General features: G+C 42.4%; 1 protein-coding gene across 2 annotated transcripts in view; it reads left to right on the top strand.

The window, feature by feature from the left end:
* Positions 1 to 12097, top strand: part of TTLL11 (tubulin tyrosine ligase like 11) — a 490512-nt gene that overhangs the window by 229670 nt on the left and 248745 nt on the right. Inside the window, exon 5 of one of the 2 annotated variants that reach the window (XM_069241682.1) lies at positions 11380 to 11475. In XM_069241682.1, the coding sequence (XP_069097783.1) occupies positions 11380 to 11475 (96 nt within the window). Of the gene's footprint in view, positions 1 to 11379; positions 11493 to 12097 lie in introns of those variants that run through there. The other variant, XM_069241683.1, reaches the window with a different exon arrangement.

Raw genomic sequence — 12097 nt, 5'->3', positions numbered from 1 at the left:
CAGCTCACATACCCACTATTTAACTTATCTTGGGAAGCAGAAACCTATCCTTTTGTTCAATGTGTACAAGTCCACACAAAGTCTAATCTCTCCTTCCCCTTTACATGCTCTGACAGCCATCAACCATGGTGTCTTCTGCTGGTTAAATGATGTTCACAGCACACAAATGACTTAACTCTGTTTTCACCTCAACCTTGATACTAATTGAGATTCCCCTTACTTTGCAAGATACATGTTGTGCACTATTTTTAGGCCAATATAGTGAACATAATCAAAACGGACCAATTTTACATGAAAACACTTCAGGATAATCCTGCAACAAAATCTCTTGTAATTTACACACAGTGTGTACCTTTTGTTGACCACAACTTGTGGAGAAGCTTTGGGATCGAGCAGTGTTCCTAGTTGTTTCTGTTGTAGCCAGCTCAAAACAGTGTTCTCAACCATTGTAATATAAACTTTCCCTTACAAATAATTGCCTCTATATGTAATTATCACATTGAAATACCCAATCAGCTCAATCGGTTTTCCTCCATTACTACGCATCATGGAAATTCCAGTTCCATTTAGTGACCAACATCAGAGAGATGTCCACAGTACATACTGTTGTCACTTTTATTGACCAGCAAAACCGCCTCACCCAACTCAGAAGTCATTTGAAAAATGTTATCCTTACTTTTAACACTCCTTCAACATTTGGAAAAGTGCCCCCGTCACATATTTTATGAATAAATGTAATGACAGGGCAATCTTTATTATTGGTCATGGGACCAGGATTATGACATCAAAAACAAATTCTCTTAAATCTTTCTGTATCTTAAGACTTGGACGGTGAGTTAGATCTAGTTTCACCAACATGAATCATAGTAGTGATACTCTTGCCTCTGTTTCACTCCTCAAAATATACAAATGTTTAATTTGTATAGCTGCCTTGATCACTTCATTTAATTTGGGATTGCCTGTAAGCCACAGTTCCTCTCCGTTTTTGAATTTATTGCTTTTCAACATCAAATGGTCCCTAATAATTTCGCCTGTGTGTGTTTTTTTTTTTTCAAAATTACAAGTGGATGCCAGCTGGCATAATGCAGCGATGCATCCCTCTATATTCATCGTGTCCTTGGCTTCTTATGCCAAAGTGATGGTGTTGATCAGCAGTAGATATTTCAGGAGAATAATATTAATCCAGTTTTTTAAGGCAATCTCATATTCTTTCAGGGTGGCTGTGCCATTTTTCCTCACAATCAGATAGATCCAGATCTTGTAAAGCTTCTTCTTCCTTGGGCCCTACGAGATAGAGTAAAAAGGATGTTTGTTTTGCAGTTAATTTTGACCCAACCACCTTCAAATAATTAGCAAAACCTTTTTTTCTCCATTTTGACCATGTGAGAATTGGTACACCCTGAAGATGCCAAAAAGATAGGAGGAGGGGTATTGTTTGGCAAACTGGTGATAAGTAACTGGATTAGACGGAGGCAAAGAGACAAAAGAAAAGGATATATATATATAAAACAATAAATTATATAACAAAACACACTAGTATGCAGTGTTATACCAGAGTACATTTTACACTGGTACCCGACACGATACATGAAATTCACCTAAAAATGTTAACCACTGCAGCAAGGAAAATATTTAGTGTATAAAACAGTTGCAACTTTTGTCCAATAGATGGTGAAGTTGTGCACTCTTGTCAAACACTGGATTAAAAAACCCATGAGCGCAAAGGATGGCACGTGGAATGGCGCAGAAGGTCTACTAACTATTTAGAGGTGAAGGAAACAGATCCAAGCTAAAATCAAATAAGTCCAAAAACTATAAATAAAGGACCAATCCTTTAGAGCTATTAGGCAATTATCAAGGGACAGAGAGAATGTCTTTAATGAGAAGGTGGGCACAGAAACACCAGCTCTCACTAATCCATAACTCACCCCACACGAAGAACAGTCAAACGAGTGCACGCTGGCAGAGATAGACATCTACAGCGAGAGAGGTGAGGAGACTGTTCTCACCTAGAGTATTCCAGCTGCTATGTGCGCTGCTTGTAATTGAGAAGCGCTGCTAAGCCTGATGTTGCCTCATATTGAGGGCTACTGGCAGCACCAACATGCCACATTGAGCTTGATGGAAACAATACCTGAAGACAGGATTGACGCAGGGAGGCAGAGCTTGCGCTGGAAGAGGGAAAGATGAAAAAAAATATTGCACCAACGTTTCAATAAAACAGGCTCCGCGGAGTGACACTTAAAAGCAGGATACATCTATGAGCAAAGTGTGCAGATTGTAGCTCCTTAGAAGTAAGGACTTCTGAAATTAAATGGCTCAAGGACTTGCTTCACAGAGATGTAAATGCTGAGAAGGGCCAGATATTAAAAAATAAAAAAGCTAATAACTCTTGCGAATAGTACCCTGAGAACCTCCGAGTTCTTTGATGATGTTGAAGCTTCCACAGACCAAAGGCACATGGAACTGTCCAGGTGTCACCAAAATGTGCTAATCTTCCATATAAATGGACAACGCCATCTCTTGCTGGGATACTTCAGTTTGTCGTAGAGAAAGAAAAGCTTCATCCACCACCCAACTATTCTCACATTGATCACCCAGTTTAGAATTATGAAGCGGTCCATATCCAGTCGTTCTAAAACAGAACCCATTCACAGGGATATTCTAAGAAAAAAGACTAGAATGTTAACTCCAGGTATGAAAGTATCCATCTGTCTATTTGATCATGTAATTTAGATGTAACTATCTCATAGTCGTCATGTATCATTACATCGCTACCGCTATGTAATTTATTTCCCTGTTATGTGAGTGGGAAAATCTCTGACTTCTTCCAGCTTATTTTCAGCTTTGATATACCCGAGTTGGATTATTTTCCTAAGAATGAGCGTCAAGTTAACTTCAAGATGCCTTACATAAAGGTCATCAGCATATAGCAATCCCAGTACGCGTCGCCCGGCCATACTCTGCTATCTGAGTAACGTTCAGGCAGTACGCATACTAAGGGATCCATTCCCAGTGGCGACGGTGGACAGGCCTGGTGCGCACACTGGTAATTCACACGCTAGCGGATAAGTTCCCATTTACTCACACGTTCGGTCGGTGTCTTGAATCGCAGGGTGCCCAATGAAAATATTTCTTGGTAAGCCACAAGCGTTTAATTACCATAAACATGCATGTCCAGTCTAGGAAGTCAAATGCTTTCTCAATTTCTAAAAAACAAAAATGCAGCAGATGGAAGTTCTGGGCTTATCTGAAGCATAAGAACAAAAAAGTGAGTGTATGTTGTGTGCTGTCGGCTTCCCTAGTCTAAAGATAGTTTGATCACAGAGGAGCAGTCCTGTCATTATGGGAGACTGAGTCTTGCTAAGACCTTGACTAGTATTTCAGTATCCAAGTTTTTAATGACAGTCGCCAATAAAATGCGTATTGAAGTGGGTTTCTACCAGACCTACATAGCGTTATGACTTCATGCTTTGTGGGTAGTACCGTACCAATGCAGTTGTTTACTTTTCCTTATTTCCCTGGGAAAATAATTTCAATGTGAGCAAAAACATCCGCCAGACACATCCATCAATTCTTGGAGTGTTCCCTCCCTTTCGAAGGTGGGAATGGGCAGTGGAAAAGTTTGTCAATACCTAGAAACATGTACATTTTCCTCCCTCTGCCACTGTGAGAGCGTTTACTCAAAAAAGCATGTATGAGTAATTTTTAACATAGATTCGCCCTCATTAATTAAGCTATTTGTGCACCTAAATTGAACTTAAATACATAAATTACTTTGTGAATTGGACCTACCTGCAAAGTGTGTTGTTGACCAGTTTACCAGCTACATGACTCCCTCCTGTGCACATTGTGATTTCTATATCTATAATCCCGACCATATCTCATGCACAGGGCCTCATGTTTGAGATGTGCTGGTTGCAACAATTCGCTTGTAAAACGTTCTGCAGCTTTCAAACCAGGGTGGTTTGTATGTTAAATGGCAATCATTTGAAATCCTAGTAACAAGAAGCATTGGCACAAAACCCATTAGTTGTAGAATAAGCAGCATGCCTTTTGGCTTTGGCAATGCTTGATTTGTTTAGTCATGTTTTTGTTCAGCTCGATTGTTGGGGGAATCGCCAAGTCCCCACCAGAATAAAAAGATAATAAATTGGATAAAAGTCAAAATATTTTTTGTCAAAAAACACGCATTGCCTTATTAATCCTTAGCACTGAAAATAACTACTTTGTATGTGATGTGCACCTTGACAAAGAGGAGGGTACACTCACTCACAGTGAAGAGATCTAATGCTGACGTAGGCTTAGAAAGAAGAAAGTGTGAATGGCACAACAACAAGCAAGTGGATAAAGATGGCTGCCTAAAAGCCCACACAAGTCAGTAAATCATGTCTGTAGTCAATCAATGAGTTGTGCTCCAACAGCCTTGTTCACCGCCACGCACACACCTGCTTTAGTTCCTCGCTTCTCGACATAGTCTTTTACTTTCTGTTCTTTATTTTGCCAAACCCTGTGACATCAGTGCCCATCATGCTGGCCTCTCTTTAAAGTCACCACACGTTCTGAAATAAAGTGATAATGTAATACATTGCTACTTCAATGTAGCCTCCCTCGCAAAAAAGGTGTCATTTCCCTTGATCCTTGAGGTTTTTTTCATGATGTGAGCCTGATCTGGGTCACAGGCTCAGAAATTTTAGGAAAAAGCTTGAAAAGCTGATGAACAGATCTGTCATTATTTACAAACTGGGGATCGGATTCACAGAGATCAATTTATCTATGTAAATACTGTAATTTATAAGCACGTAAATGTTTTTGCTCTTGCAGAATAAAGCAGGATGGTGTCCTACCATTAGTCAGCAGATCTGCTTTCCTGGGTGTGTAGTGTTGTTTCAGGACAGGAGGTGGCCTGTATTGAGGGGGGACTCCTGCTTAAGTGGATTGATTCTGAGCAACTTGAGAGATTATGGGTTTTCACAAACCTTTGGTAGACGAATCCTTCTTCATTTAAGAGATTTGGGGCCAGATGTATGAAAAAGCCATTTTGAAATTTCCTAATTGCGATCTTTAGTGAATCGCAATTAGGAAATCACTAAGGGCCAGATGTAGGAAGCATTTTGCATGTCGCAAACTGCACTTTGCAATGCACAAAACCTGTTTTGCGATTCGGTAACCTGGTTACCAAATCACAAAACGGCTTTGCGAGTCGCAATTAGGAAGGGGTGTCCTCTTCCTAATTGCGAGTCGCAGTGCAATGCAGGATTGCTTTCTGACCGCGGTCGCAAACAATTGCAGTTTGCACCCATTTGAAAGGGGTGGTACCCCATTTGCAAAAGGGAAGGGGTCCCCATGGAACCCCTTCCCCGTTGGGAATGGCACTGCATACATTTTTTCAGAGCAGGCAGTGGTCCCGTGGACCACTGCCTGCTCCGAAAAAAATAAAACAAAAACGTTTCATTTGTCGTTTTTGTAATGCATCTCGCTTTCCTTTAAGGAAAACGGGCTGTACTACAAAAAATAAAAAAAACTGCTTTATTAAAAAGCAGTCACAGACATGGTGGTCTGCTGTCCGTAGCAGGCCACCGTCCCTGTGAATGCCGCCCGCCTCATGAATATTAATGAGGTGGGCCTTTGCGACCCCCTTGCGAGTCGCAGATGGTGTCAGGGACACCATCCATAATTCCGAATTGCGACTCACAAATTGCGAGTCGCTCTGACTTGCAATTTGCGGGTCGCAATTCGGAAGTTTACTACATATGGCCCAAAATGTCATGTATGGTAGCAGCCCCCCACCCTGCCCCTGGAAATTGTGACTTGGAAACGAATGGCTTTGCAAAATAAGAAATCGCACTTTACGAGTACCTATTCGGTTGTCAATAGCAAATGCATTCACAAATAGCGACTGCATCAATAAATAGTGATTCTGCTTCCTGGTTCAGGGAGATAACCCCTGAAACAGGAAGCTCATGATACCAGCTGCCTGGAAGGGAGGCAGAGAGAGGCTGGGGAGCTGCAGAGCACAGGCAGTGATCTAAGGACCCCAATCATCAGGCACCCAACACCAGGAATGGCCAACCAGGAGCAGGGGAAGGAGGCATTGGGGAGGAAGAGAAAACTGAGGAGTGTTGCAACAGCCATGACCTCCTGTTTGGCCTGGCATCCATGAGTGTTCTAGAGACACAGAAGCTCAAGATATGGAAGGGGATGCCGCCGAAGATAAATGCTGTGGGCGTGGAACAGCGCTCTGTGGAAGGTATTCGCAAGAGGTGGTATGACCTCTGTTCCTGCACAAGGGAAAAGGTTGCAACACACCTCATCTGGTCCTGTGCCACTGGAGGACCCTCTACTGCACCACCAACCACAACACTGGAAGCGACGGTGGAGAGCACCCTGGCACCAGAGGCTGTTGTTGGATTTGTCACCCTGGACACTCTGCATCGGCACTGTAAGTGCTAAACTTTAATTATGGCAACATTTCAGGGCTTGAACCTGGTGTCCACATGCATGTCAAACAAACTTAAACACACATAGCAAGTTGATGGGAGAATTGTAGTCATGGACAGAGACAGTGTAGTCAGTGTCAGAAATTTGTACAATGAATTTGTGTGACCAATGAGAATGTGTTTCACACGTAACACTGTTTAATGGTATCTCCATTGTACAGTTAGATGCACTTGGGGAAGACATTGCAGGCCCAACAGATGAGGGTGGAGAACAGGCGCAGATGGAGAAAGAAGAAACATTAGTGCTTGAGAGTCTGCCTAGTACATCTCATGGCCACTCCAGCAGTGTGTCCGTCTCCCCACAGCCACCATCAGTTGAAGGTGAGGATGCCTTACAGCCACCCACTCCAACCCGCATCCACTTGTCTGGTTTTAACAGCAGTGCTCCACTCTTCATGTCTGTAGGCACCGTCATCCGTCTCAGGCTTCTGGATCTCAGGCGACTGCTGAACAACAGACAGTGTATGGTGAGCTTGAGGCATCGATGCTGCAGGTTCAGCACCTGCAGCACAAACAGATGAGAATAGTATACTGCAAATTGCAGGCAATGCAACAGTCCAAAGCAGTGGAGTTCATCACAGTCGCCAATCAGTTGGCAGACAATCAGGCCCACATGGACACGATAATAGACAAATTTACGGGTGCTGTAGTGAAACACTGCACCCAGATGGCGGAGGACAGGAGCACTTACAGGTGCAGGGAAAGGAGCAAAGCTATGCCCTTGGATGCCAGGGCCAGGGCCATTCGGAGACTCGCACAGGCCATCACAACACTATCCAAGCGTACTGTGATGCCACAGGTGGAGATGGGTGACTTCAGTAGGGTTGTCTCAAGAGGCCTTGCGCAGATGACAGCAGCAGTGGAGGCAATCCAAACAGCACATTTTGCTAGTGGAGTGGGTGTAAAGGCTTATGATGGTGAGTTATCCTGCATCAGCAGCATCTCTGCCACAGATGCACATGTGCTGTGATGCAGTGGCAGTCACACCTCAGCATGGTGGGACACGCTCCCAGAAAATAAATGAGGGGCAGCAATCAGTGGATATAATTGTTTTCCTTTTGCTGTCGGTGCTGTAACCGACCTGCATGTTGACCACATGGTATCAGAATTATTGAGAATGACTGTCTGTCAACTGTTTGGTAACACCTGCCATTAAGTGTGGTGGCAATTCTTTACAGTATTGTGGATTTGAGAATGTCTTTCCTTTGTGAAGTAATGTAAGCAATGTGGTCCTTGCTCCTTCTCCCCCCTACTGCTCTGCTCTGCTCTCTATTGGATGCTGAACAGGTGAACCAGGATCCTCCTCCTCTGAATCAGATTTAGACATCGCAATGTGGAGGCCTCTCCTGCAGACAATATTGTGCAGGATGGCACACATTGCTACAATCTCACAATCTGTGTCTGGTCTGTATTGCAAGCCTTCCCCCCACTTTTATGGCGGCAGCGAAAACGAGATTTCAAAAGCCCGAATGTCCCTCTCTATCACAGTCCTGGTGCGTTGATGTGTAGTGTTGTATCGCCTTTCATTTTGGGTGGTGGGAGAAAGGTAGCGTGTGAGGATCCAGGGATGTAGGCCATACACACTGTCACCTGAAACATATATACGTGTGAGTCAACATACGTTTTGTGCGGATTGGGCACTTACATATCAGCTTTTACATTATTTGTCAGTACCTAAAGTGTACCGGTCATCAAACTCCTCACTTTTCAGTCATCTGTATATTCCGCTGTGCCTGGACATGTAGGAGTCATGGGTACTCCCTGGATATTGTGATACGATGTCAGTGATTATTTTGTGGGCATTGCAAACCACTTGTATATTAGGGGAGTGCATGTTTTTCTGGTTCCTAAAAAGGGATTCAAGATGAGATGGGGGGAGATATGAGCACACGTGTCCCATCTATACACCCTGTGGCCTGGGGAAATATTGCAAACTGGTTAAACTGCAATTTGGTAATCTGCATTTCTTCATCATTCCTGAGCGTGTATATATGGTGGTGGATATTGAGAAGCAGGACATTGAGGAAAGACCGGAAGAAACACAAAAGGGCGTTTTGCGACACCCTACCTGCAACAGCTACCACATCCTGGTAACTTCCAGCAGCTAAAAGGTGCGATGAGCACAATTGGACAACGGTGGGATGGAATTGCTGTACAGAGTACTGCTTTCTAGCTGTAGCTTTAAGAGGGCACAATGACAGTGCTACTTAGCCTGTATTTGTCATATAACTCTTCCTCTGTTTGGTCAAAAATGGTCAGCCTTACTCGGAAAATCCACTTTTGTATCCGCCTCCTCTTCTGCTGGGCAGCCGGTATGCGCATCATCCTTGCCATCACGTACAGGGCGGCCATTGTGAACAGCTGTGGTGCATTCTGGGCCTGCCTTTATAGCTTGCACCCAATTACCACCTGGTTTGAATTGTGGTAAATTACATGTGCAAATGGGCGAAATAGCGACTATTCGCTATTTGCAACTCTTTCAAACACCCCATTGTAAGTCGCTGTTAGGGATTCTCTTATACCAATTCGCTATTTCCCTTCGCAGAAAATAGCGTCTCACAATTTGGATGCCTCACCATTTTTGGTTTGCGAATGGCTTTTGTACATGGCATACAGCTGTTTTTCCATTCGCAAACCAGTTTGCGACTGACTTCCGAGTCGCTATTCTTTTGTACATGTGGCCCTTACTCCTGTCAAGGGCACTAGCTCATCTCTATTCAGGATAGGATTGAAGGAGAAACATTCCTATATTATGTGGGAATGTAGTAGAATGGCTTTCGCCAAGAGAGAAAATCCTCGAAGAAGTAAAAACATATAGGAAGCTTATCAAATGTACTCAGTAAGCACGTTTATTTGTGCATAAATGCACACTTGCCACATTTATTGGTGCAGAAGCAGGCAATTGCCACATATATACACGCAAAAAGAGCCATGTGCATTTGCTTCCAAGCGCCACAGTGGAGGTGTTTAGGCCTTGCCTGACATCAGCAGCCCCACTGACTAGTGGCTTCAAAGGCATCATGTCTGGTGCGCTTTACAAATCTCCTAAACTAAACTAAACTAAACTATAGACATGAATAAAGGGTGTTGCGTTGGTGCATTGAATCACCCTTCCAAAAATCGTGTCTCCCTCTTGTTTGTGTAAGTGGTATGACAGCCCCACACACAGCCTACATTTTGCATTTTCTAAAAGAGGGCATTTGCAAAGTAGTGCACTTTTTTGTGTAACTGTAAGTGGATTTTTATTTACAAATAAGGATAAATTCTGCTAAGCTAACCCATAATTCCTCGGTCAAGTCATTTATCCAGCTCTCGTATTCAGTGTATGCATACATTAGAGGTGGGCGAGCCAGCAAATTAATGGAGAGCCGAGCCAAGGGTCTCGTTTGCCTCGAAGAGTCGTAGCTCGAGCCGAGCCAACACCATCTTTGGCATTTAAATAATTCATGAAATGACATGTAAAAAGACTATTCAGAATTCAAAAAAGTGTGTTCACTTATGGACCTATGGACTCTGCAAAGAATTAGGACTCCCCTTCTGAAAAGTCTGCTCTGCTTACTTGTTTGCTGAGCAAGGACTGCTATTGCTGCACCAGGACTCTTCTGCTGCTGTTGGGTGCCCTGCTGAATGCAGCCTGCCTGTGTGGACCCAGAACTCCAGGAAATCTCTAAGAGTCAGATAGCTGGCCCCCTTTTCAAAGTGGCACTCTTTGGCAAGCACTAGTGCTTTTTATGATTTGTATTGTGTTCTTTTTAAATACATTGTACTCACCATGTCATTGGAAGAACTACTATAATTCATTAGGTGGCATTAGTGTCCAGAATCTAAGCTGTAAGGCGATGTGCTTTTAGGTCCAATTAGAGAAGCAATCAATAAGTTTACGTTTCCCAAGCCGCACCCTCTTTATTCCCACAGCCAACCGTCTAAGACAGAGGCCTCCAAACTTTTTAATGCCGCGCCCCCCCAGTTGAAAAATAAAAATCATTGGGCCCCCCTCAGAATTTTTCACAATTATTTTATAAACATGGAAATGTTTAAATATGTCTAAACCTATTTAAACATTGCAGTTAAGTCCTGTTACCTTTTTAAAACTGCAATAACATGCTTCTGCTTAAAAAAAGCCCATTATCTGTATAATATTTATTTTGGCCAGAGTCTGGGCCCCCCCCTGGGATCACTTGAGGCCCCACTATGGGGGCCCGCACCCCAGTTTGAAGACCTCTGGTCTAAGATAAGTAAGACTGCTTTTTGTTGTAAACAGCATGGTATTCTTGATTTGTGGATTAGCCAACTATTGACCTCGCTTTGGCTAGCGTTATTTGTGAATCACAGAACTTAACTACTTTATTAAGGTAATACCTACTTACTGATCCCTTCATTAAGTAATTGTGTTCTGTGCCATTGTTTTTTCACAGTCAGAAATGTTTTACGTATTGCCAAAGTAATAACTGTTCTGTGTTAGATATGTTAGCATTACCTGATTTAGCACATAAGTATATATAATCCACTTTTTGGATTACATCGGTTTTATCTTTTACTTTGCTCTTCATTTTCCGCAGGTAATTTGATGTATTTTAGGGGTTGTGGTGAGGATTAGAGGATTATCATGTGTGGTACCGTGTGCTGAAATTCTGCGCCATCTCTGTGAGGGTGAGCTAGTGCTTTACACATGGGGCTTTAGGCACAAATTCGTGACAAGCATAAGTTTTTGTCTGAGGAAAAAAGTGCTATGGGCTATATTGATGACAACCGCGGTAGAATACAGTTATTGTAGCATTCTATGCTCTCAATGTACTTAAAATTGGTGAATACAAAATAATGTTAAAAAAGATATGTATTTCAACTTCCAACATAATTTTTGTTTATCCTTTATGTACAGATTTTAGGGTTTGATGTCCTTCTTATGAAAAACTTGAAACCTGTTTTACTTGAAGTAAATGCAAATCCCAGCATGAGGATAGAGCATGAACAAGAGGTGAGGAGATCCGCATGGTATGTTGTTTTTTGTGACTTTATATTAATAGAATTATGCTTGAATTAACGAAATGTCAAATTAAATGTTACTCAGTCATTAACCTGATTTTTAAGGCACTTTTACTGAAGTATGTGGAAACGGATGTGTCCTACAACATATTTTGGGTTTTGCATTGTAACTGAATGGTTTGCATTTGTTTTCATTACTTTGTTAAATTTGTGTGATAAACACCTAGAGACTGAGCCAGATTGTGATAACCCTTAGTTTCCTGAAGACAATTAATGTCTCTGATAATGTTAAAGCAGCTTATGGAGCGTAAACAGTTTTAAAATTAGTTTTAGTGATTTGGAAGCATGATATGGCCATTCTCTATATTCTGATAAGAATCTAAATGCCATATGCAAAGCGGTGGGGAGGCGCTGGGAATGATGCAGGAGTTAATACACCAATGCTCCTGCCATTCCCTTTGGTCCCATTCCAGTGATGTTGTTTGTGTACCTCAAGGATCTCAACCCGCAGCAATTTATTTTTCCTAATCATTTTTTCTCCATCTTCTCATCCACAAGTACCACTATTGAAGGTTAAAACAGCTCTTAAAAAATGAAAAGCCATGTTTTACAGA

Source organism: Pleurodeles waltl, chromosome 6 (genome assembly GCF_031143425.1).
Source record: "Pleurodeles waltl isolate 20211129_DDA chromosome 6, aPleWal1.hap1.20221129, whole genome shotgun sequence".
Lineage (NCBI taxonomy): Eukaryota > Metazoa > Chordata > Amphibia > Caudata > Salamandridae > Pleurodeles > Pleurodeles waltl.
The sequence above is the reverse complement of the archived record's forward strand: the minus strand, read 5'-3'. Positions and strand labels throughout refer to the sequence as shown.